The following is a 24,313-nucleotide window of genomic DNA, read 5'->3' on the forward strand; positions in this document are numbered from 1 at the left end:
CCGGTGCCCCTGGTCTGCTGGGGACCGTCTCCAGCAGACCAGGGACACCGGGAGCAAAGCCGGGGAGGCGGAGGGGCGCTGGGGCGCTGCCAGTTGGCCTCTTAAGCGGGGGTAGTCTTATACGGCGAGTAAAGACGAAAACCTATCTTTTAACTAGAAAATTAGGGGGTCGTCTTATACACCCAGTCGCCTTATACGCCGGAAAATACGGTAAGTCAAGCAAAGTATTGTTCAGGTGTGACTTGCACAAATGTTTTCCCCTGACTGTCTTACAAGTTCTCTGTTAAATGACAAGGATTTAGTCCCTAGTCTATGCTGCTACTGTCATGCTATCCGATTTAAAAAATGACCATGTAAATAATTTTTGGAATCCCTGTTTTATATGTACAACACAGCTTGTACAAAATGTGTCATGAAGGGTACCTGTGAAAAGGCTATGATGTGCTGAATGACTATGCTATTTGTATGCATGTAGAATCATTTAATCTTAGGGCTGGAAGAGAACTCAGGAGGTCATCAAGTCCAGCCTCCAGCCCAAAGCAGGACCAACCCTAACTAAATCATCAGCCAATTTGTCCTAATATCCAAGCTAGACACCCTTCCTCCCACTGTAACTTGGGACCATTGCTCCTTGTTCTGCCATCTGACACCACTGAGAAAAGCCTCGCTCTATCTTCTCTGGAACCTCCCTTCAGGAAGTTGAAGGCTGCTATCAAATCTTTCCTCGCTCTTTTCTGCATACTAACTAAGCCCAAATCCCACAGGCTCTCCTCATAGATCATGTGCTCCAGCTCCCTAATCATTTTGGTTGCTCTCCACAGGACCCTGTCCTATGCATCCACATCCTTTCTATAGCGGGGGCCCCAAAACTGGAAACAATACTCCAGATGTGGCCTCACCAGAGCCGAATAAAGGGGAATAATCAGATCTGCTGGCAGTGCTCCTCTTAATGCACCTCAGTATGCCATTAACCTTCTTGGCTACAAGGGCACACTGTTGACTCATATCCAGCTTCTCATCCACTGTAATCCCCAGGTCCTTTTCTGATGAACTGCTACTTAGCCAGTCAGTCTCCAGCCTGCAACAATCTTCCGTCCCAAGTGCAGGACTCGGCACTTGTTCTTGTTGAACCTCAGATTTCTTTTGGCCTAATCCTCCAATTTGTCTAGGTCACTCTGGTCTCTATCCCTACCCACCAACATATCTACCTCTCCCCCTAGCTTAGTGTCATCTGCAAACTTGCTGAGGGTGCAATCAATCCCCTCATTCACGTCATTAATAAAGCTGTTGAACAAAACTGGCCCTAGATCCTTGGATCAATTGTGCTTGAAACCAACCACCAGCCAGACATTGAACCATTTATCACTTTCCATTGAGCCCGACAGTCTAGACAGCTTTCCAGCCACCTGGCAGTCCATTTATCTGATCCATACTTCCTTAACTTGCTGATAAGAATATTGTGGGAGACCATATCTAAAGCTTTGCTAAAGTCAAGGTATATCACATCCACTGACTTTCCCATGTCCATAGAGCCAGTTACCTCATCACAGAAGCTAATCAGGTTGGTCAGGTATGACTTGTCCTTGGTGAATCCGTGTTGAATATTTCTGATCACTTTCCCCTTCCACGTGCTTCAAAATGGATTCTTTAAGGATTCCCTCCATGATTTTTCTGGGGACTGAGATGAGGCTGACTGGTCTATAGTTCCCTGGTTTGTCCTTCTTCCCTTTTTTTAAAGATGGGCTCTACATTCACCTTTTTCCAGTCATCTGGGACCTTTCCCGATCTCCATGAGTTTTCAAAGTTAATGGCCCATAAAAATGTACCATTTTTGTATTTGAAGTTACTGATCTTGACCCACAGAAGCTGCGATCACCCAGACCTCCAGAGGCGCAGGTAAACAAATCATCTCATAGTCAGCTAGCCGCTTGCCTTTACAAGCTGTGATCCCTGGATTAGAGGTCCAGAAGATCCTGACCTAAGAAACCATGTCCTGGTGGGTCACAGCTAAGAATACCAAATTCAGATCACAGTGTGGAGAAACAGGGCAAATACATCCCAAAATGCTGATGGTATCTCTTATGGGAGAGTAACCAAACTGGCCACAAAATAAAACTTCTATCTTACTACACTGTGTTAACAAGAAGTCATAAAATCAGTTACCTGAGACATTCCAATGTTTATATCACCCCAAACCCATGATTTTAAGATAAGCAGTTCTTTAAAACCAGCCTCATCAAATAACACATTCTTCTGCTCCCAAAACAGTAGAGCCACACACTGGTCAATATACTCAGATGTTAAGCAAAAATCATGCTGTTGCCAATTATTTCATATCAGCTGTTATTTTGTAGCAGCAGCAGCTGCACTCAGCAATCCTGTCAGGGAGAGAACTTGGAGACGGGAGAAGTAGACCTCTGTATGAAAACACAAGTGACACAAGCAGTATATTGATAGAATTAATGAACTCCTCCCAGAAGCAAAACCCTAATAAATGAACATAACCCAAAGTAATGGGCAAATCTGATAACAGAACTCCCACTCTGCATGTTCCCATTTGTAATGTCTGTTTTCATCAGTGGATTTAGAATGCGATCCCTTCTGGCCAGGAACCCCTTCACCTGTCAGACGCTAAACTTGCTTTATACAGCATGATGTGTGCTTTTGGAGACACCTATAGTTATTAAGGTCAGCTAGCATCTGCCTTTCCTGTGGGGATGGAACTGAACTCCCTTGCCTCTAGACATCTGTCTCAGTTCATCTCTCCCTACAATAACAAAATCAAACCCAAACAAATACAAATCTTACCTCTGCAAGAGGGCTATTTATTTTGTCCAACAGGGCTGCCATCGTATTAATTAATTAATCCCCCTCAGTTGGCTTACTTTGAGTTTTAAGCATCTATGTTAAAATTATGCTTTTTAATCAGCTGTTTATTATGTTGTATGACTCCTTGAGTGCCTTGTTTGATGAATGCTTGATAATATAATTATCATGTTCACCTATAAAAATATTTTCTCCTTGTGAATGAGACTTGTACATTTGAAAGAGGTGACAAAGATGGGAAGACTAGCCACTGGCGTAAAATTACCCTTAACATTTTTTTAAGGAACGTGGAGTGAAAAAATTAGAATATATCCTTAAACAGATTCTGTTGATTGCAATTGCAGTTATGACCAGGTAAGTATCACCTCCATCCTGCCAAACTCTGTAGTCTACTCATGCACCAATGCCACCTTTTCTTTGCTCTGCAGGGAAAGAACTGTTTCAGGCTGTCAGTTCCTTTCTTTTCAATAAGAATTCGTAACTACATCAGCTCAACATGATGTGCTTTGTAGGAGGTCTCTCTTTATGCATAAGATATAAAAGTGATAGTTCAAGGGCTTGAAGTCTTGAACTCACTTTGCAAGTCATAAGCTAGTCTCCTGCAGTGGGACTGGAGTGGAAAGTGGTGTGATATTGATTTTTTTTCCCCCACATGCATTAGGGAAGAAACTCCAGTTCTCACCTTCACCCTACACCGTAAAACTGCTTTGGGAGCTGCCTGCAAATAAAGATTGGCTCCATTAGGTAGGAAAGAACAAACCTGCATTAGGCAAACTGTCTCAGAGTGAATGGCGAGCCATTTAAATAAACTCTAAACCCTGTATACAGTATAGTGAAAACCACTTCAAGCCAGGGGAGGCAGCAGTACCTCCAGCTCCCCTAGTTCCAGCCCTATGACCATGTACTCCCTCTTTCTCATCAGAGTGAATTGCTCTCTTAGCCATAAAGAAGACACACTCTGTATCATTAAGGCTGAGACTGGAGAATGCCTTTTTTCCCCCTCTCAGGCTATGTCTACACTACAACGATCTATCAGAAAAAGGATGCAAATTGCGTACCTTTTTCCAATAGTTTTTTCGTTAGAAGCTTTTCTGAAATTTGGCCTGTCTACACTAGGCCAAATTTTGGAAAAGCCTCCTCTTTCAGAAGAGCCCTTCTTCCTTGTGGAAGGTGGAAGACAGGGCTTCAGAAAGAATGCATCTGCTCTTCCACAAAAAAAAGCAGATGTGTTCCCTGGACGCGGCGGAGTTTTTCCAGGATACTTCTTGTCAGGGCTTGACAAACGGTGGCGAAAGCCACTCACCAGCCCCACGCTGCACATGCACAAGAGCCTCATTGCGCATGTGCGCGCCGCCGGTAAATGAGGCATGCGGCTGAAATCTACTCACCACAGGTGAGTAGATTCTATAGTTTGTCGAGCCCTGCCTCCGGTATCCCAGAAAACCCCCATAATATCGACATAGCCTCATATAATCAACTGGCTGTGCTGGAGGATGGCACGAATTGTTTCTCATAGAGCAAAGCAGAACTCTAATGGGGAAAATAGCATACATACTCCACTCTAGTCCTTTTCCCACATTACAAATCACTCTGCCTTTTAGAGCTAATATATCAGTAAACACTAGCCACAGGTTGGACTTCCAAAAACCGGGACTACCTTGTTTGGCAACATCTGTGGTGCTGCCAGACCATGGATGTTCCTGGACCAGTGAGTCCTGGCTGGGTGCCCCAGTGGCATGAGGGCTGGTGGCTCAGAGCCTCTTGGGCTGGGAGCCCTGGTAGCACAGCTGGAGCTGTGGCCGCCCCAGCAGCGGAGCTAGGGCCACGGCCGCGGAAACCTCAGCAATGGGGCTGGGGACATGGTAGCCCTGGTAGTGGAGGCGGGATGGGGACACAACAACCACGGCAGCCCCAGTAGTGGGGCCGGAGACGCGGCATCTCCAGCAGCAGGGCTGGGAACACAGCAGCCCCGGCAGGCCTAGTAGCGGGGCCAGGGATGCAGTAGTCCAGGCTGCCAGGGCACAGCAGCATGTCAGCCCGGAAGGGAGGGTGGCTAAGGTTGGCAGTGGGGAGGGGAGGTGGGCTGTGGCGCTGGTAGCAGGGGATCTCCCCTGGTCAGGCAAATTACCTTGTTTGGGACTGGTCAGATCCTGAGGGTGCTGGACCAGAGAGGTCTAACCTGTACATTATGCAGATCTTGTGAATAGTTGGCCATCTCACCTTGAGGCAAGGTCAAACAATTACAGCACAGGAGATAGTTATGTGTCACTGGAATCACCCTGGTTGTTATTGCTCTTGGTTCATAAAGAATAAATTTCCATTTGGAACAGTTCTTAAGGGATGTGAATGGTTAACCAGTAAGCATCACCTTAAGTATCGCCTGGCCAGAGAAGCCACCACCTGCAATAAGTCCTGCAGGCCCTCATCTCAGTTTAATCAGTTAACATAATGTTTAACCAGTTAACTTATTGACTGGGATTTTACACCCCTCGTGGGAATATGACTTTTAAAATTTAATTAAAACTTTACAGAAGTGCAGACATAAACAGTTCATTTAAGCCAAAAATTTCAAATTTGGGGTGGCTTAAATTGTGCAGTTAAATCCGTATTTACTCATGTTAGTGATCTGGTTTTCAGAGGTGCTATGCCCCTGCAGTCCCAGTTAATTTCTAATAAGATTTTGTAATTTCTGTATAAGATTGTATTTTACAAGTGCTTGAATATAGATATTGTAGCAGGCTGTACCTGGCCCTTCACGGTCTCATTCCAGAGGCCTTCCTGTCCTACTGCAAGTATTGTCAACTTCAAGAAATCTAAAATTATGACTTGGATCCCCTCCAAATCATGAGGGTTTTTTTTAGAGAAGATTGTGTGATGAGGTCACTCTCTTAATTTTAGAACTCCGCTAGGCCATCTCCAGGGTGTGTGCTTGTGAGGAAAAGGTTTAGAAAAGGGCAACAAAAATGATTAGAGGTTTGGAACGGGTGCCATATGAAGAGAGATTTAAAAGGCGGGGGCTATGGCTACACTGCCCCCTATTGTGCAAAAAAATAGTCAAATGAGACGACGCGTGGAATATCGTAGCACCTCATTTGGATAATTTAATGAGGCTCTGTTTTTCAATGTACTGTACGTGTGCTTTGATTTCTGGATAGATGCATATAACAGATTGAATTAAAGAAAATAATAAAATATATTTCATGGAATATAAAGCAAGTAACACTGACAGCTTTTCAAAGACTGCTGTTACTATGTATTCTTGCTTATTTCTCTTCTCAGTTATGCCACATACTATTTTTTTTTCCTACTCATTAATTTATCAGAGCTCATGCTGACTTCTGTAACATAAACAATAATGTTCACCAGGTGCCCTGACCATACTGGAGATGAAAAGCACCATGTTTCATCATAAATATTATTTTGTGCCACTCTGAAGTGGCAGCCAACAAACACAGCAGATTGGAAATGTCTTCAACTCTTTTTCTAAAGATCTGCAGTGAAAGCAGCATGCTGAATGTATTATTTAAATATTCTCACTTCTTGTATTTTTGTATCCTATTAATCTCTTTAAAAATAAATAAGAACAAATTGGATCCGGGGTTGTGAGAGGTTCGGGGGTGCGATCACCCCCTCCCGGCATGGGAGGGGGGCTCAGCGGACCCCTTCGCCCTCTTTCCGTTCGTGTCCCGCCCCAGGACCCTACTCTGGGGTCCGGGTAATAGGGTGCGATCACCCCCTCCCCCACGGGGAGGGGGGTCAGCGGACCCCACAGATGTCACCCATCCCTGCGGGAGGGGCTTGAGCCCACAGTCCATGCACCCCCTGCTCGGGGCCCTAGTTCTCTAGCACGTTTAAATCAAAGTTATCTTGAGCTGAACGCTCCTGAGGGGGATGGAGGGGGACCCGGTCCCACCCTCTCTCCGGGTCCCAGCCCGGGGCCCTAAGCGTCGGGGCTTGCTCGCGCCCCAACGCGGTAGATGGGGTTACTCCAGCTGTAACCCATCTACCCACTGCCGCCAAAAACGCCCTGCCCCAGGCTGCTTCCTTCCTGCCCAAGTCCCTTGGGGCCGCTGCCCCAACCTCCAGAACCTACCCTGGTTCAAGCGGTCGAGTCTGGGGTCGTCCCGGTGATCCCTCGGGGGTCCGCTCCCACCGCCGGGTCCGTTCCCACCCAGGCCGTCCTCTCCAGGGTTGGCGTAGCGGGGTCCAATCCCCGTCAGAGCTGGGGCTGACCGACCGCCAGCCGCGGTGACCATCTCGGGGATCCCGAGGTCGGGGCCGAGCCGACTGCCGGCCTCGGTGCCACTCGGGGTCCGTCCTGGGACCTGGGGTTCTCCTCCCTCTCTGCGAGGAGGCTTTCCCCTTCCTCGCTGGCAGCGGGCCTTTTTAAACTGGCCCGCCGTGCCGGACGCTGCCTGGGGCTCCTCCCCTTCCGGCGGCGCCACGGCATTCTCGGCCGTGGAGCGGCCGTCTAGCCCCGCCTCGTTCCCCTCTGGCCCGGCCGCTGGGGAGGGGCCAGCGTTTTCCGGCCGACGGAAGCGTGGAGGCTGAATGCGGCCCTGCCAGCTTTCCCTGCCTGCGCCGGGGCCGCCGGGAGGGGCTTGGGTATGCCCGCCGCTTCCCACGGCGCGGCGGCCCCCGCCGTTCCCCGTGCGGGTCGGGGGCAACCTGTCACAGGGATATTGTAGTGTTTTGAAAAGACTGTATTTTCTTATATTTATTCGTGCTGGCCAAATAGTCATTGGTGAATGGAATCCCATATAAAACCATAATTCATGATGTTTTGGAATCTCTTTTCAAGTTAAAGAGGAACAGAAAATATAGAAGTGATTGGCTGTAACTAATAAATATTTTTATCCTTTGGCATATAATTGGTGCCTAGAGGAAAAAAATATACAGACCATACTGAATGTTCTCCCTCTACAGTTTTATTCTAGTCAATGGAGACAGGTTGCAACTAATCATTCTGCTGTAGTGAAGCTGCCTTCATTGTTACACTGCAGGGTCAAATTAATCCATAGTGTAACTTCTCTAAAGTCATTTGAGTTACACCAGCCAGGAAACTGGGCTGCTACCTCTCATTGTCTCTCGCTTAGTTGCTATTTTAGAGAGACTAAATTCTAATGCAGAATTTCCATTCTCTGTTTACATATATCCACACACTGTACACCTTAGGGGAAAATTGTTATTTTATAATACAGTACTTTTAAAATAGAACAAGGCTGTGTGTGGCATGGTATAACATAAATATGTCTGCATATTTGTCTGAAAGTAGTTAACTGTTTTGTGCTTAGGAAATAAAAGCAAAGGAAATATAATACAGGCAGTCCCCAGGTTACATACAAGTTAGGGACTGTAGGTTTGTTCTTAAGTTGAATTTGTATGTAAGTCGGAACTGGTACATATTGTACGGGAAACTCTAGCCAAACATTTCTCCTGAGCTCAGTTTTATTCTCCCACACCTCACTTCCCTCAGTCCTTTATTCTCAAGCTGAGGTGTCTGCTGAGAAAAGCCACTCCGCGTCTCCCTGGTCTGCTGGGGGGGGGGGGGGGCGCTAGTTTTGCGTCTCCCTGGTCTGCTGGGGGGAAGCAGCTAGTGTGGGGTTGCCTCACCCTGTTTGTAAGCAGGGATCCGATGTAAGTCGGATCCATGTAACCCAGGGACTGCCTGTAATCTCTTTCACTACAAAGCCAAAAATCATCTCTTTTGCTACAAACAAGTAACAGGTAGCAGCAGTGCCAGCTTCCATGTTTTGAAATGAATTAACTAAGAAGTAGGAATGGCTAGTGAAGAAATGTTGGTGACTAGCAAAATCATTTTTTGTGTGCACCTGAACATTTAGCAGTGGGAAACAGGAGAGAGAGAGACCCTTCCTATCACTCCTCACTTCGAAGATTAGCAAACCCTCAATAAATATCTCCTTATCAACTTTCATAGTGCTAGGGTGATCCTTCTTGGAGATAATGTCATTCAGTCTGGCCTTGCTGAATATGGGAGAAATCCGTGCTCCTTATGGACTCAGTCTTGGAAGCAATTATGCACAGGACTAACTTTACCTATGTGAGTAACCCCCACCCCTGGAGATATATTTACACATGCAATTGTTTGCAGGACTAAGCCCTATATATGTAGGGGGTTGGTGTGTGATTTAGGCTATGTTGCTCTGGGATGCGAATAAGCCATTCCTGAGTGACGTAAGTTACTCCAACCTAAGTTGCTAGAGTGGACAACACTGTCAGTGGGAGAGTTTTCAGACATTCCAGTAAACATATTCGCATGTTTTGTTTCAATGTGATGCCAAAAATTAGCTGGTTTTAAGTCCTCATTTGATAGTACCTCCTTAGGGTATGTCTACACTGCCACCCTAGTTCAAACTAGGGTGGCTAATGTAGGCATTTGAACTTGCAAATGAAGCCCGGGATTTAAATATCCCAGGCTTTATTTGCATGTTCCCGGGCACCACCATTTTTAAATGCCCTGTAGTTAGAACTACCTGCCCGCGGCTACACGTGGAACAGACTAGCTTATTAAAGCTCCTAATTCGAACTACCGTTACTCCTCCTGCAATGAGGAGAGTAAGCATAGTGGATATGGTTGAGATTCATTCCCAGTGCATGTAAACTCTAACTCCAAGTACACATCGCTATATTTTCATGTTTTCCATTTATTTTGTGTTTATTTTGAAGTTTGTATTAACATTCCACAATGGTCTCCCGGTTCCTTTCTTTTCAGCGTCCCTGTCTTGATCCACTGATCCGTTTTTGCTAGTGGCCCTACTAAGCCCTTCCCACCACTCTAATAGCTTTTGAATGGTTAGAGTGGTGTGACATATTCACGAAACATGATGATTTCAAAAAAGAAAAAATGGTAAAAAATGACCGACCCATTTATAAGCCGACTCCAGAGTACAGTCATAGCTTGTCAGCTTCAGCACGGGCTGAGGGATGTGCAGACTGCAAGGCAAGGAGCTTCTCAGCTCCCATCGGCTTCTGTTCTCTGTGTCTGCAAGCAAACAAATGTCCCAGCAGTGTACAGTAGAGTCTTCAGTACTTCCCAAGGTCACTTCCCAGCCCAGCAGGGCAAACTACTGGCACACTGGGATTTTTTATCTACATGGGGTATCTGCAGGCTTGGAGCCTCTCACCTCCCAGTTCCTGCCTTTCACCTTTGTGGGTCAAGGAGAGTGGCAGGAAGTAGTGGCCAGCATGTCCTTTGTCCTGCACTGCTTTCTCAACTCCTGCACCCTGCCCCTCCACGGAGGATACAGCGAGGGGGCTGTCATGGCCAAAGGCAGCTCCTGCCCCAGAACTCTGACTTTGGTTGGGCACAGAGCCCTGAAAAGAAAAGAAAAATTGGACCCACTGTGGGACTGGGATGGGGGAGAGGGCTAGAGCATAAACGGCAGCGCAGCTAGCAGCGGGAGAATGGATGGTCGCAAATGGGGATCCCCAGGTGAGACTGACCTTGCAGAAAGTCCCAGTTCTGCGGTGGGCCCAATCCTTACTTTTAAACTTTTTGCGGGCCCCTTACAGTACTGTCACAGACCACCAGGGGACCGCGGACCACAGGTTGGAAACCACTGTGTTAGACATTACAGCTGTCCGCGGGGTGAGATGACTTTTGAATGTAACTAATGCTTTAGGGGAGAGTTAATAGTCCATGCTCTATAACTTCATCTTGCAGAGAGACTATTCTAGAATACTCCACAATATGAAGTTATAGAACAATGGCCCTTCTTAGCAGTGGTCCTAGAATAGTGGAAATTGATTGGGGTTACTTCCTCTGTGACTGCTAGATTTTGGTAGACCAAACAGGTTCATGTCACTTCATTAGCATCTTTTCTTGCCTTTATGCAAGAATAGGCAATGGTACAAAGGGAAATGGGCTGACATGACCTTTCCTAAAGTTTCTATTTTCAATACATGTTTTAATAAGTCAAAAAGAAAGGCGAAAGAGAATGAAATACATTTTGTAATGAAATTAGGTCCAACCTGAAATAATCCAGTTCAAAATCCATGGTTAACTCTTACGTTTCTAAGGAGCCCTCACAAACCCATGCGCTTCAACATGAAATATGAATCCCTTTTTTATGGACAAGCGCAACATTGATTATGAAAATCTGATTTTTATTAAAGCTGATTCTATTTTTCCATTTCTTGAAATTATCAAATGTCTAAAAATGTACATGCTCTGTGTTACTGTCTGATTTTTATTTTTATTTCTTTTAAGGATGCTTTTAGTCTTGTCAATAGCATGTGCACCATGTGGTACAGAGGTTGCTATGGTAAGTATGAATTTTTTATTGAGTAGCACAGTAAATATTAATATAGGAAGCTAACACTGTCTTCTTCCTGAGATACTCTGCTTCTCATATTTTGTCCCTTGCCTGCAGTTTCCATCATCTCCAGGACAGGGAAAGCTCCAAGGCATAATAATATCATAGCAGCCAAATAAGAAGGAAATGTGGGATATTAGGTTAGTAAAGCAAACCAGTAGTAACAGAAGAAATAGAAATGAGCTTGTAGAATAAATATTACTTTTCACTCCAGATGGGACCCATGGCACAAAACTAAGGTCTAGATTTTAAGCCCCTTAAAGTCCAGGACTGTTTGGATTCAGGATTTTAGGTCAGAGCCATCTCCAACTTATAGAGTGAATGCAGTACAGAAAAAAGGGAGTGCAAAGGATATAACTGGTTTTAAAAGAGGTAGGATGGTTTTATGGTAAAGGTACAGAACTGGAATTGGGTTGGGATATCTATATTATATTCTTGAGTTTGCACCTGATGTGCTGGATCACCGTAGGCAAGACTTAGGACAAATGTGAGCATCAAATGTCAGGCATAAATAGTCATTTTAAGTCACTGAATCAAGACTTTGTAAGCTTAAGTAGCCTACTTTACGCATCCAAATGTAAAAATTGGGCCTTTAATTTCTTTGTACCTCAGTTCTTCTGTTTGTTACTTGGGGATGATAATACTGGTGAATAGAAACGCTATAGTAGTGCATTAGATAATTATTGATGACATTATTCATGTACATTGTACATCAATGTCTTCTTCTGCTTTAGCCTTTGGGGATGGGTGTATATGAAAAAAGGACTTGATCATGTTTCTGTTGTAGTCAAGGTGAACTGGTTTAGATATAGAGTTACTAAGGCTGTGTCTACACAACAAAGTTATTTCAAAATAACAGCCCTTATTTTGAAATAACTTTCCTAGCATCTACACAGCCAAACCGCTATTTTGAAATAAATTCGAAATAGCGGCGTGCTTATTTTGAAATTGATAAGCCTCATTCTACGAGGAATAACGCCAAATTTGAAATAGCTATTTTGACTATGTGTAGACACTTTGCTGTGTAGACGCTTATTTCAAAATAGGGGGCCTCCAGCCTTCCCAGGGTGCTCTGGTGGCCACTCCAGCCTCAACCAAGAACACTTCTCTCCCTCTCTCCTCCCCGGAGCCCTTAAAGGGGTAGACTCTGGCCACAGTGCGTGTGCCAGCTCCAAGCCTGCCAGCCCAGAGCCAGAAGTCACTGCCCTGACCCAGTGGCCCCAAAACATGAGCCAGCAAGCCACTGGCAGCCAGCCCTCCACCACTCCCCAGGAGCCTGCCAGGGCCTGGAGAAGGTGGGCGCTTTCCTGGTCCAGGGAGGAGATCACGGCAACCAGAGCACGTAGAGACAAAATGTTTTGCTGTCCCTCATCAAGGTAGACAAGCAAGCAGGGAAACCTAAGAACTGGCTGTCGGGGCGGGGGGGCATCCCTTTAAGCACATACCTCAGCTAGCCTCAGGCAGCAGCCCCACACAATAAGTCCTGACCTAGTGCCTTGCTGAAACTGGTTCCGGCCAGCCTTAAATGCGATTCAGAGTCCACTCAGTGTGGACGCGCTATTTTGAAATAGAAAAATGCTATTTTGAAATGCGTTTTGTGTGTAGACGTGTTATTTCAAAATAACTTCTTTCGAAATAACACTGTAGTGTAGACATACCCTAAGTGTGTGTAGAAATTATTTTAGCCGTCTCTGGATCAAATGCTGCCACAGCAGTTTTAACTGAATACTGTACAATGGAACTATTCAACAATTTAGGACGGGAGCCTGTTTCCAAGGAAGCTAAGGTATCTCTTCATCCTGGATGTCTAGCATCAGTGGTGTAACACAAATTATCAGATTATAGCTGCTCAAAGAAATGCTTGCATTAAATAAACTGAAATTGTATCCATTTATTAAAACTAATAAAAGAAAGTTCTTCACACAGCGTGTAGTCAACCTGTGGAACTCCTTGCCAGAGGAGGCTGTGAAGGCTAGGACTATAATAGAGTTTAAAGAGAAGCTAGATAATTTCATGGAAGTTAGGTCAATAAAAGGCTATTAACCAGGGGATAGAAATGGTGTCCCTGGCCTCTGTCTGTCAGAGGCTGGAGAAGGATGGCAGGAGACAAATCGCTTGATCATTGTCTTCGGTCCACCCTCTCTGGGGCACCTGGTGCTGGCCACTGTCAGCAGACAGGCTACTGGGCTAGATGGACCTTTGGTCTGACCCGGTACAGCTGTTCTCATGTTCTTATGAGAGAGCTAATGGGAAAGTCAAGCAGTGAGTAAGGTGATGACTGAGATTAGTTGCTAACAAACTGAAATACTGAGGGACTTTTTGTGCATGAGTATTTAGCAATTTTGCAGTAAGAGTACAGGGCTGAGAATGGCATTCCTGGTCAGAGGCATCCCGTGCCTATAGGCAAACTATAGGCAGCTGCCTAGGGTGCCAAGTTGCATGGGGCGCCAAATTCCAAACCCTGCCCCTTCCATTTCCCATTCCTTACCTGGAGCACGGCTTCCCTGTGGCCAGGAGGGGGGTAAGTCCTGGGAGAGGCAACACGTGGGAGGGTTTCCCCTGTGCCGTGGGGGCAGGAGGAACGCGGGGGAATTTCCCCTGTGCCACGGGAGAGGAGGGTCGGCCCCGGGGGTGGAGGAACGCAGGGGGGTTGCCCAGCGGGAGAGGGGGGTTGGCCCCGGGGGAGGAGGAACACGGGGGTTTCCTCTGCCCCGTGGGGGGAACACGGGGGGTTGTCACCCTGGGAGAGGCGCATGCCGGCTTCTCTTTGGGGGGGTGGGATCTTGGGAGGAGGCGGGTGCAGGGGAATCTCTCCCTGACTGGCACCCTGTTCCCTCTCCCTGGCCCCCAGCCACAGAACTCCATCCCCAGCCCCTCGGCCCCCAGCCACAGAACTGCATCCCCAGCCTTCCTCTCCCCAGCACAGAACCAAAACCCTCAGTCGATATCTGCCCTTAAGGTGGGGGGGGGGCGCCGATTGTATGGTTCGCCTAGGGCACCAGTTGCTGGCAGCTAGTCTAGGGCTGCCCCTGCTCCTGGTTATCACAGTGAGGATCATAAAACTCTGCATTGTTGGGTAAATCACTTTGGACCAGACTTTTTATGGTATTTAGGCATGAACAGATGCAGATGGGCATACGGTGAGCTTTTCAGTCTGAGTCTTTAGGTGCCTAAATAACTTTAAAATCTGGCAGTTCAGCTTTGTTTTCTCATTTGTAAAGTGGAGCTGATGCTGCTTCTCTTTCTGGACAATGAAGGGGGAAGAAAGGCCTTGGGAGGTGAATGTCTGACTGATTGTTGAATAGGTTGTTGTAAAGAGCAGATTTAATTGTATTATTAATGGAGTGTTCAGGGACCTTGAGCCTTGGAACAATCTCTCCAGTTACTTAAATATAAATAACAATGCTTGGGTATGTTGTGAGGGTTTATTAACTTATGCCTGCCCTTTACATCTTCAAAGTGCTTTACGAACATGACACTTTTTAACATACCCAGCCCACACAGAGTTTAGAAAATGCTCTCAAATCGTTGCCAAGCATTTCCATTGGCAAGTGGCCCTTTTTTCTACCCATTTCATGAGCAATCCCATTAGCCATGAGAACTCCTGCCCCATAAACAAGGTTTGAGCTGGGCCTTGTTTTAAATACAACTCTTATTAAAAGTATAAAATGTGTTAAAATAGCATATATGCTATATTATTCTATTCTATAACACAAAGAAGCATGTCACACTAACTATATTGAGCAAAGTGGAACCACTACATGAAACCTTAGATCATCTTATAATGTGATCGATACACACACACACACACACACACACATGATAACTCAAAATGTCACCACTGTAACTACCTCATAGTTGCTAGAAAAACCACATTGTAGTGAAGGTCATGTGCATATATGCTATTTTAACACATTTATTCACACCTTGCTGCAATAGTGTCACTGGGAAAATGAGAGCAAACTAGTGAAGTTTTGTACTTTAAAGGAATGTTTTCTATTCCCTCCTAGTTAAAGAAACAAAGGTCCTGCTATGAAAAGGAAAGAATTTTGTGATTATATTATTTAGGGAACATAGAAGCTCTTGTGTGCAGTAGTTATGCTCTGACACTACTAGTACTTTTGATAGTGTCACAATTGTTTTCTGATTGTGCCTTAATTTGTTCCCTGAGAGTTCCTTAATAATTTAGGTGTTAGATTTGACACTTTTGGACTCTGGGAGCAGTGGAGGCAGGGCTTGTGGAGGCATCAATAGTGCAGAGAGCCCCCTGCCCACTCCTGACCCTAAGCGCCAGAGCAGGGGTGGGAAAGGCAGGGTCTGTGGGCCAGATTCTGCCCACCAAGCCATTTGATCTGGCCTGCTGCCACCTTGCCACACCTCCATCCCAGGCCAATGGAGACCTGGGGACAGGGGAGCACTCAAAGTTTCCTTCCCCAACCAGGGTGTGCGGCACCAGAAGGAACCACCAGCTGTTCAAAACAGATGACGGTTCCCTCTAGGCACTTCATGCCCCTGACAGGGCGGGGGGCAAGAGACTTCACGGGATCCCCTGCCCCTAGGCCGTGATTCGGCTGGGGATGGAAGGACCACAAAAAGTCTCCTCTCCCCGCCAGGGGCGCATGGCACCTAGAGGGAACATTCAAAACAGCTGGTGGTTCTTGCGAGGTGCCACACATCTTTGACAGGGCAGGGGAGGGGGCAAAGATTTCACATGCTTCCCACCCACCCTTAGGCCAATCAAGGCCTGTGGGTAGGTGAGCACACAAAGTCTCCTCCACTGCCAGCCTAGAGGGAACAGCCCCCTTCTAGCCAACACCACACCACTTCCACCTGAGGTTCCACCCCTTCCCACTGGCCCCCCTTCAAAAACTATTGCTCACCCCAAGGTGAGCCAGAGGGACTTGCCAACCTCAGGGTGGAGTCCCGGCGGTGCTTATGTGGCGTGGTTCCTGCTGGGAAGCATGTCTCTGGTTCCTAGATTTCTAGCAGTTGGGTGGGAAGGAGCCTGCATATGCTGCTTTTGCCAGAAGCACAGATTCCAGCTGCCACTCATTGGGAACTGTGGAGCTGGGGCTTACATGTGGGTGCCAGCAGTGCCCATGTAGGGGGAACGTTCTGATAACCAATAACACGGGTACGCCATTTTTGAAAAGTCCAAACAACAACATGGGCTCTATCTTGGTCGCCCTTCTCCCTCCTCTCCTGAGGGCATTTTCTTGCTCTTTTGGCATTTTCCTGCTCTTTTGGCATTTTGGCAGGACATTTGACCTAGGTTCTGCCCAGCAACAGCAGCTTATTTGAGGGCAGCCTCTTGAGTTCTAAGGGGCTGCCCTTCCGAGTGGCAGAGTCTGGAGCTACTTTGAGGAGTACTCCAGCACCACGCAGATAAGTTTCGGTTGTGGGAGGGTGAACTTACCTGCACTCAAGGGGTGTGCCACCAGCTGCCACCCCTCGTCACCAAGAACATACACACCCCCACGACGGCGCAGGGTGGGGAGTGGGCCGATCATCGCTGGAGCAGAGCTAATGCAGCCTGGTTGCTCTTTACCTGTGAGACCATCTGGTGATGGAATCCAGAGCTGTCCCGCCGCTGTGAGGGTCCGTGAGCTGCAAGATATGGTAGTGATTTCATAATCCTCCATTTCCATACCTGGGTCCCATCCTGAGGGAAGGGGACTCACCCAAGTTGCAGTTGTGCACCACCTTTGTGTCACTTAGGCTTAACTCAAAATAAGCTACACAAACTGAGCTACGTCAATTGCATATCTTATTTCAAAATAGCTTATTTCGAAATCGGGAGCATCTACACAGCTCTTATTTCAAAATAGAGCACTCTTCCTCCGACTTCCCTTACTCCTTGTACAATGAGGGTTACAGGAGTCAGAGTAAGAAGTCCTCCACCTTGACAATATTTTGCCACTATTTCAAAATAACTGCTGTTTTTAATTAAAAGCCAGGCAACTTTGAGGGGAGGCTAGTTCCCAACCCTGCCCCTTCTGCACCAGGCCCCATCCCTTCCAGTGGTGGAATTAGTACATGGCCACATACCAAAATTCATTAAGTGGGCCCCCAGCGAAAATTATTGCCCACCCTTGCAATGGTTGGTCATTGCCTCATTCCCTATCTGCTGGAGGTGCCCCTCCCACTCTTTACCCCCTTCAGCACTTTTCTTCCAGCCATCCCTGCCTGCATCCCTCCTCACTTTTGACTTCTCAGCCTGGTCCCTCTGCCGCCCCCCTCGGCGGTTGGTCCCCGCAGTCCTATGCCTAGCTTTACCCCTATAGCTCGGCTTCCTCCTCTTCCGAGACTGGCTCTACCCTTCCATTTCCAGCCTGGCTTTCCCCTCCCTGTCCTGCCACTCTGTGAACCCTGGCAGGGGTTCAAAGCAGCAGGGAGCTTCTCTCTTGAGCTCAGGGCTTAAAGCATCAGCGAGCTCTGCGCCCACCTCCTGTGCTGCTGCCCCATGGATCTGAGCTCCAGGGGTCCCTGAAGCTGCTGCCACATTGCCACCGTAGCGATATTTAAAAGGACCCCGTCAGGATACCGGAGCCCCTTAATTCTACTGGGCCCCTGTGAAATTGCTCCTTTCTCCCCCCACCACTTCATTGGTGGGCTGGTCAGGAATGATCTAGTTATTACATAGTCCTGCCTTGTGTGCAGACGACTGGACTAGATGGGGTTAGAGAGCTTCCTTTTTGCTACTGTCTGGAAAATCCATGCAAAATTGGCTGAGTTACAGCCAGTTAAAAATTGCTGTTCCCATCTGTGCCTGGCTCAGTGGGGAGTGCTGCTACAGGCCCCTGCTCATTCTGTTGGGGGTGACATCTATGTAACCTAGTGGCACTGAGCCCACAGAGAGAGTCTACAGGACAGCCTTAGCTCAGGGGACCTTGGCTTTTAGCTCATGCAGTAGAGGCTCATGTCTTTAGTTCCACAGGTCCCATGTTCAATCGCACCTGCCGACAAAACTGGATACATTGGCATTGCATGTGCTTCCCATCCCCTTGTTTCAACATGTTTCACTGAACTGAACTTCTGGGGGTATGTCTATACTGCAGAGTTTTTTCAGAAAAATGGCCGTTTTTCCAAAAAAAGTCACTTACATCCACACTGCAATTGCATTCTTTTGAAAAAAAATTGAAAGAACAGTGGGTTTTTTTCAGACATTGGTAAACCTCTTTTTATGAGGACGAAGCCTTTTTCCGAAAGCGCTCTTTTGTAAAAAGGCATGTGTGCACAGGGAAGAGGGAGTTCTTTCAAAAAAAAGAGGAAAGAGGAAAAAGCATAGGTGCCCTGGTGGCCACTCCGTCCATAGTAATCACAGCTTAAATGTGACAGAGCGTCCGTTCAGTGTGCATGCTATCTTTTAAAAAGGCAGATCACTTTTTTGATGCGCTTTGGCAGTGTGGATGTTCTTTCAGAAGAAGTTTTTTTGGAAGAGCTCTTCCGGAAAAGCTTCTTCCAAAGAAGTCTGCAGTCTAGACATCGCCTGGATGTTGCTACCATCACTCTCGTTACTGACAGAGACTTCACTTCCACTGAGGGTATGTCTACACTACAGATAAGATTGAAGTTGCTCCTGTAGATCTTCCTGAGTTTGAATAAGTGGGTCTAGTGAAAACATGCTAATTTGACCAGGGTGCCCCTCTCATTTTGATACTGGTAGTCCTGCTTCCACAAGGAGTAAGGGAAGTTGAAGGGAGAGTGTTCTCCCTTCGACTTCCTGCAGTGTGGACAGTGCCAAAAGTCAAGTTAAGGTAATTTGACTTCAGCTGCACAATTAACATAGCTGAAGTTGCGTATCTTAATTCAACTTTATCCTGTAGAGTAGACTGAGTGATTACATCAAATGAGAACAGAACCCAGATTGCTATATGACAGACACCCATTACATCTTCCCTTATTCATCATAAAACTAAATAATATTTTTTGTCACTGCATCCCCCCCTTGTTCAGTCTAACTGAATTAGTTATGCTGTGATTGTTGGTCTCTCATAGTCTTATAAAAGCTGCACAAAACCAACTATTTTCTGTTATCACTGCTGAATTTAATTTATTACAATAAAAATCCACAAAATTGTACTTTTCTTTGATAAGCTTGCAAAAATTGTCCTAATGAATTGGGCTCCATGAGAAAACTCCACTTGACCTAACAATACTTCTCAAGACTTAAGGTTTGGTTTGTGTTTATGGATTTCTGTAATGGTTCCCATACTGCAATATAACATAAGAATGTTATATGGGACCCAGTTGTGCTGCATCGCTTGCATTACCACAGATCAATAAATGCACTTTAAGAAACCAAAACCGTACAATAAGAATTATAGACATAGGCAAGGGTCACTCTACCAATCAAATTCCTCCTCCCCCCCATTTCTAAAATGGAAAGATATAAAACAAGTTGTGATTGCTTGGGCTAGCGAAACTATTGATTTTCAGTGTGATGAAAATGAGGCTGAAGTAGAGTGGAAAAAAAGTTACTTTAAAACCTTTCTCATTAAGGAAAAAACAGGAGTCTCCTGGCTTATTGTCTATTCCAGCTAAGTTAAAAGAAATCAGAAGCTTTGCTGTTCTTTCAGAAGTAGCATGTGTACATCACACTAAGGGGTGCTTCCTATTGTCCTGCTCTGACAATGAGTCCAGGAGTCACCCTGCACAGATACAGTAGCCGAACTGGGACCTAAATTGGTGTTCTACCAAGTTCAAGTAATTTTTAAAAAGACATTTCCAAAGTAAATACTTCAGCATTTTCTGACGTTTTCAAGCCCTGAATGCTAAATTGAAACATGGAATTTAAATGCTGTTATTTAATTGCACCAAATACTGCAATGGTGACAAGTTTATTTCAAAGCCATTCAAGCACCATGGAGATGAATATAAAATAAATTCCAAGATATACTTCTTTGCTTGATTATTTTAACATTCTTCTAAGGTTAAATTGCTCAGACTAGTTTGTTGACATTTAATCATTGTACTGATTTTCTACTTGAATGTAAGTTCCTTGTTTAATTTTACTAGTGAAATTAGTATGTATAAAAATTGAGATAACTACTGTTTCAAAGGCTATCTAGTTAATAGAGTAGTTGACTAACTGCATGAATTCTTAGCGGTTAGTTGACTATTCCATTCAGGCGGGAGCTGGTCCATGAGGGGAGCTAGTTTAAAAACAAGCTCCCTGTGCATACCAGCTGCCTTCTGCCTCGCACTGCTGTCTCCGATACAGAGGCAACAGCATAAGGTGGCATTAGCCCCTGTCTGTGGGGGGTTTGAGCTCCCTGCAGACAGATGTTTCTGGTGGGGTGGAGGGGATGGGGAAAGGTGCCACAATGGTGGCCCGGGCTGACTGTGGACAGAGGCTGCTCCAGCAGCACCCCCTGTCCATTGGGTGTTTGAACTTCCTGCAGACATAGGCTGTTCCAGCCTCTGGGCCCACCACAGGTAGGGGCTGCTGCCTAGGCTTACCATGGGCGGGGGCTGCTGCTATGAAAGCAGCCTCTGTCCACAGCAAGCCAGGGCCTGATGAGGGCAGAAGCTGCTTTGCGGCTGCCTCCCTTGCCTGCTCCCCGTGACAGAGGCAGCAGTGCAGTGGGGGACAGGCGGCACCATGGAGTCGGTGCTGGGGGGACCTGGCCTTTAAGCCGGCTCCCCACCCAGTACCAGCTCCTGCTTCCCCCACACCTTGCTGCCTCTGATACAGAGGCAGCAGGCGGGATGGGGGTGGAATGTGAGTAGTCTACTAGATTAACCAATAAGCCTAGGCTTATCGCTTAATCGTCTAGTTGACTACTAGTTGACATCCCTAATCTACAGAAGAGATGCAGTGTAGACAATGGTAATAAGTGTCTTTGTTTTTCCTGATCAATATAGCTCAAGTCCTATTCTAAGGACTTGTCTACACTGGCAAGTTTTGCCTGCAAAAAAACCCTTTTTGGCAACAAAACCCAGAGAGTGTTCATACTGCAATGCGACAAAAGTCATGACAAAAAAATTCCACCTCCATAATGGATTTTTGTGTCTCCTCCTCCCTTTGGCAGTTGTGTAGTGTGTACCACAGTAGGTTTTTTGTTGAGGTTATTGAACTCCTGCATGTTTCCCACAATTCCTTTGGAACAAGGTGTAACGGTAGTTCAAATTACCTAATTCGAACTACCTACTCCGTGCCGCATGTAGCCGCGGGCATGGAGTCTGAACTACCGGGGATTTAAAAATGGCAGCGCCCGGCAAGATGCAAGATGCAACTTCAATTGACTACATTAACCACCCTAGTTCGAACTCGGGTGGTAGTGTAGACATACCCTAAGAGTATGTCTAAGAGTATGTCTAGACTGCATCCTTCTGTCGGCAGAGGGATGCAGATTAGGCAGGTCGACGTTGCAAATGAGGCAGGGATTTCAATATCCCATGCTTAATTTGGATAAAAATGGCCACCACGTATTGTTGACTCAGCACTTTGTTGGCAAAAAGTGGCAGTCTAGAGGGGGATCTGTCAAGAAAGAAAGCCTTTTTTGACAGATCCCTTATGCCTCCTGCAAGGAGGTTTACAGGATCTGTCGAAAAAAGGCTTTGTTTCTCAACAGATCCCCCTCTGGACTGCTGCTTTTTGCCGACAAAGTGCTGAATAGGCAAAACATGGTGGCCATTTTTGGGCAAATTAGGCACGGGATATTGAAATCCCTGCTTTATTTGCAATGTCGACCTGCCTAATCTGCATCCTTCTGCTTATGGAGGGATGCAGTCTAGACATATCCTAAGGTGCCACAGTACTCCTAGGGTGCGTCTAGACTGGCAAGATTTTGCGCAAAACTGGGTGCTTTTGTGCAAAATCTTGCTGCCTATCTACACTGTCCGCGAGTATTTGCACCAGAACACTGACTTTGTACTGTACAAAATCAGTGGTTCTTGTGCAAATATTCCTACGCTCCCGCTCAGGGATAAGCCCTCTTGTGCAAGTATTCTTGCACAAGAGGGCCAGTGTAGACAGCCAAGTTAATTTCTTGCGCAAGAAAGCCTGATGGCTAAAATGGCCATAGGAGCTTTCTTGCGCAAGAGAGCATCTATACTGGCACGGATGCTTTTGCGCAAAAGCAAATCTTTTGCGCAAAGGCACATGCCAGTATAGATGCTCTCTTGTGCAAATACTTTTAACTGAAAAGTTTTTCCGCTAAAAGTATTTGTGCATAATCATGCCAGTCTAGATGCAGCCGTAGTGTCACTTTGTAGACTGGGGAGTAACATTTTCAAAAGCTTCTAAGTCCCATTTTCATAGTTTCTTACAGTTTGAGGTCAAAAGGGACAGTTATGTCATCTAATCTGACCTCTGACATTTAGGAGCCCATCTCTTTGAAAGTCAATGGGATTTAGGCTGCTAAGTAACCCAGGTGCTTTTGAAAGTTGTACCCTAGCCCTAGTAGAAATTCATTTTGTACCGGCCACAGAGGAGATAAGATCTGGACTGGGAGGGAGGGGTAGGCATGATACCCCTCTCAGGCCAGATCTGGCCTGCCAAGTCACCGGATCCAGCCTGTGGACCATACTTCCAGGACCTCAGGCACACAGCCAAGAACATAAGAACAGCCGTACTGGGTCAGACCAAAGGTCCATCTAGCCCAGTAGCCTGTCTGCCAACAGTGGCCAGCACCAGGCGCCCCAGAGAGGGTGGACCAAAGACAATGATCAAGCGATTTATCTCCTGCCATCCTTCTCCAGCCTCACAGAGGCCAGGGACACCATTTTATCCCCTGGCTAATAGCCTTTTATTGGACCTAACCTCCATGAAATTATCTAGCGTCTCTTTAAATTCTGTTATAGTCCTAGCCTTCACAGCCTCCTCTGGCAAGGAGTTCCACAGGTTGACTATACGCTGTGTGAAGAAGAATTTTCTTTTATTAGTTTTAAACCTGCTACCCATTATTTTCATTTGGTGTCCTCTAGTTCTTCCATTTAGGGAACTAATAAATAACTTTTCTTTATCGGCCCTCTCCACACCACTCATAATTTTTTATACCTCTATCATATCCCCCTTTAGTCTCCTCTTTTCTAAACTGAAAAGTCCCAGTCACTTTAACCTCTCCTCATATGGGACCCGTTCCAAACCCCTAATCATTTTAGTTGCCCTTTTCTGAACCCTTTCCGAGGCCAAAATATATTTTTTGAGTTGAGGAGACCACTTCTGTACACAGTATTCAAGATGTGGGAGTACCATAGTTTTATACAGGGGCAGTAAGATATTCTGTGTGGGTATGTCTACACTGGCCCCCTAGTTCGAACTAGGGAGGCTAATGTAGACATTCGAAGTTGCAAATGAAGCCTGGGATTTAAATATCCCGGGCTTCATTTGCATCTTCCCGGGCGCTGCCATTTTTAAAAGTCCCTTAGTCCGAACTCCGTGCCCGCAGCAACACGTGGCATGGAGTAGGTAATTCAAATTAGGATCTCTAATTCGAACTACCGGTACACCTTGTTCCACTCCTCGAGGTGTACCGGTAGTTCAAATTAGAGATCCTAATTCGAACTACCTACTCCGTGCCGCATGTAGCCGCGGGCACGGAGTTCGGACTAAGGGACTTTTAAAAATGGCTGCGCCCGGGAAGATGCAAATGAAGCCTGGGATATTTAAATCCCGGGCTTCATTTGCAACTTCGAATGCCTACATTAGCCTCCCTAGTTCGAACTAGGGGACTAGTGTAGACATACCCTGTCTTATTTTCTATCCCTTTCGTAATAATTCCTAGCATCCTATTTGTCTTTTTGACCGCCGCTGCCCACTGTGTGGAAGTTTTCAGAGAATTATCCACGATAACTCCAAGATCTCTTTCCTGATTTGTCGTAGCCAAATTAGCCCCCATCATACTGTACGTATAGTTGGGGATATTTTTCCCGATGTGCATTACTTTACACTTATCCACATTAAATTTCATTTGCAATTTTGTTGCCCAATCACTCAGTTTGGTGAGATCTTCTTGGAGTCCCTCACAGTCTGCTTCTGTCTTGACTATCCTAAACAGTTTGGTATCATCCGCAAACTTTACCACCTCACTGCTTACCCCTTTCTCCAGATCAGTGACAGAACAGCTGTCACTGTTTTAAATGCAGGACTGCTCCATGTGGCTCTCTGCTCTAGAGCCGTGGTCCCCAACACGGTGCCCGCGGGC

General features: G+C 46.2%; 1 protein-coding gene across 1 annotated transcript in view; it reads left to right on the forward strand.

The window, feature by feature from the left end:
* SORCS2 (sortilin related VPS10 domain containing receptor 2) overlaps window positions 1-24,313 on the forward strand; it is a 929,896-nt gene that overhangs the window by 8,627 nt on the left and 896,956 nt on the right. Inside the window, exon 2 of the mRNA XM_075930787.1 lies at window positions 11,057-11,111. Within this exon, the coding sequence (XP_075786902.1) occupies window positions 11,058-11,111 (54 nt within the window). The 5' untranslated portion in view covers window position 11,057. The remainder of the gene's footprint in view (window positions 1-11,056; window positions 11,112-24,313) is intronic.

The sequence above is a fragment of the Pelodiscus sinensis genome, chromosome 5 (genome assembly GCF_049634645.1).
Source record: "Pelodiscus sinensis isolate JC-2024 chromosome 5, ASM4963464v1, whole genome shotgun sequence".
NCBI classification, from domain to species: domain Eukaryota; kingdom Metazoa; phylum Chordata; order Testudines; family Trionychidae; genus Pelodiscus; species Pelodiscus sinensis.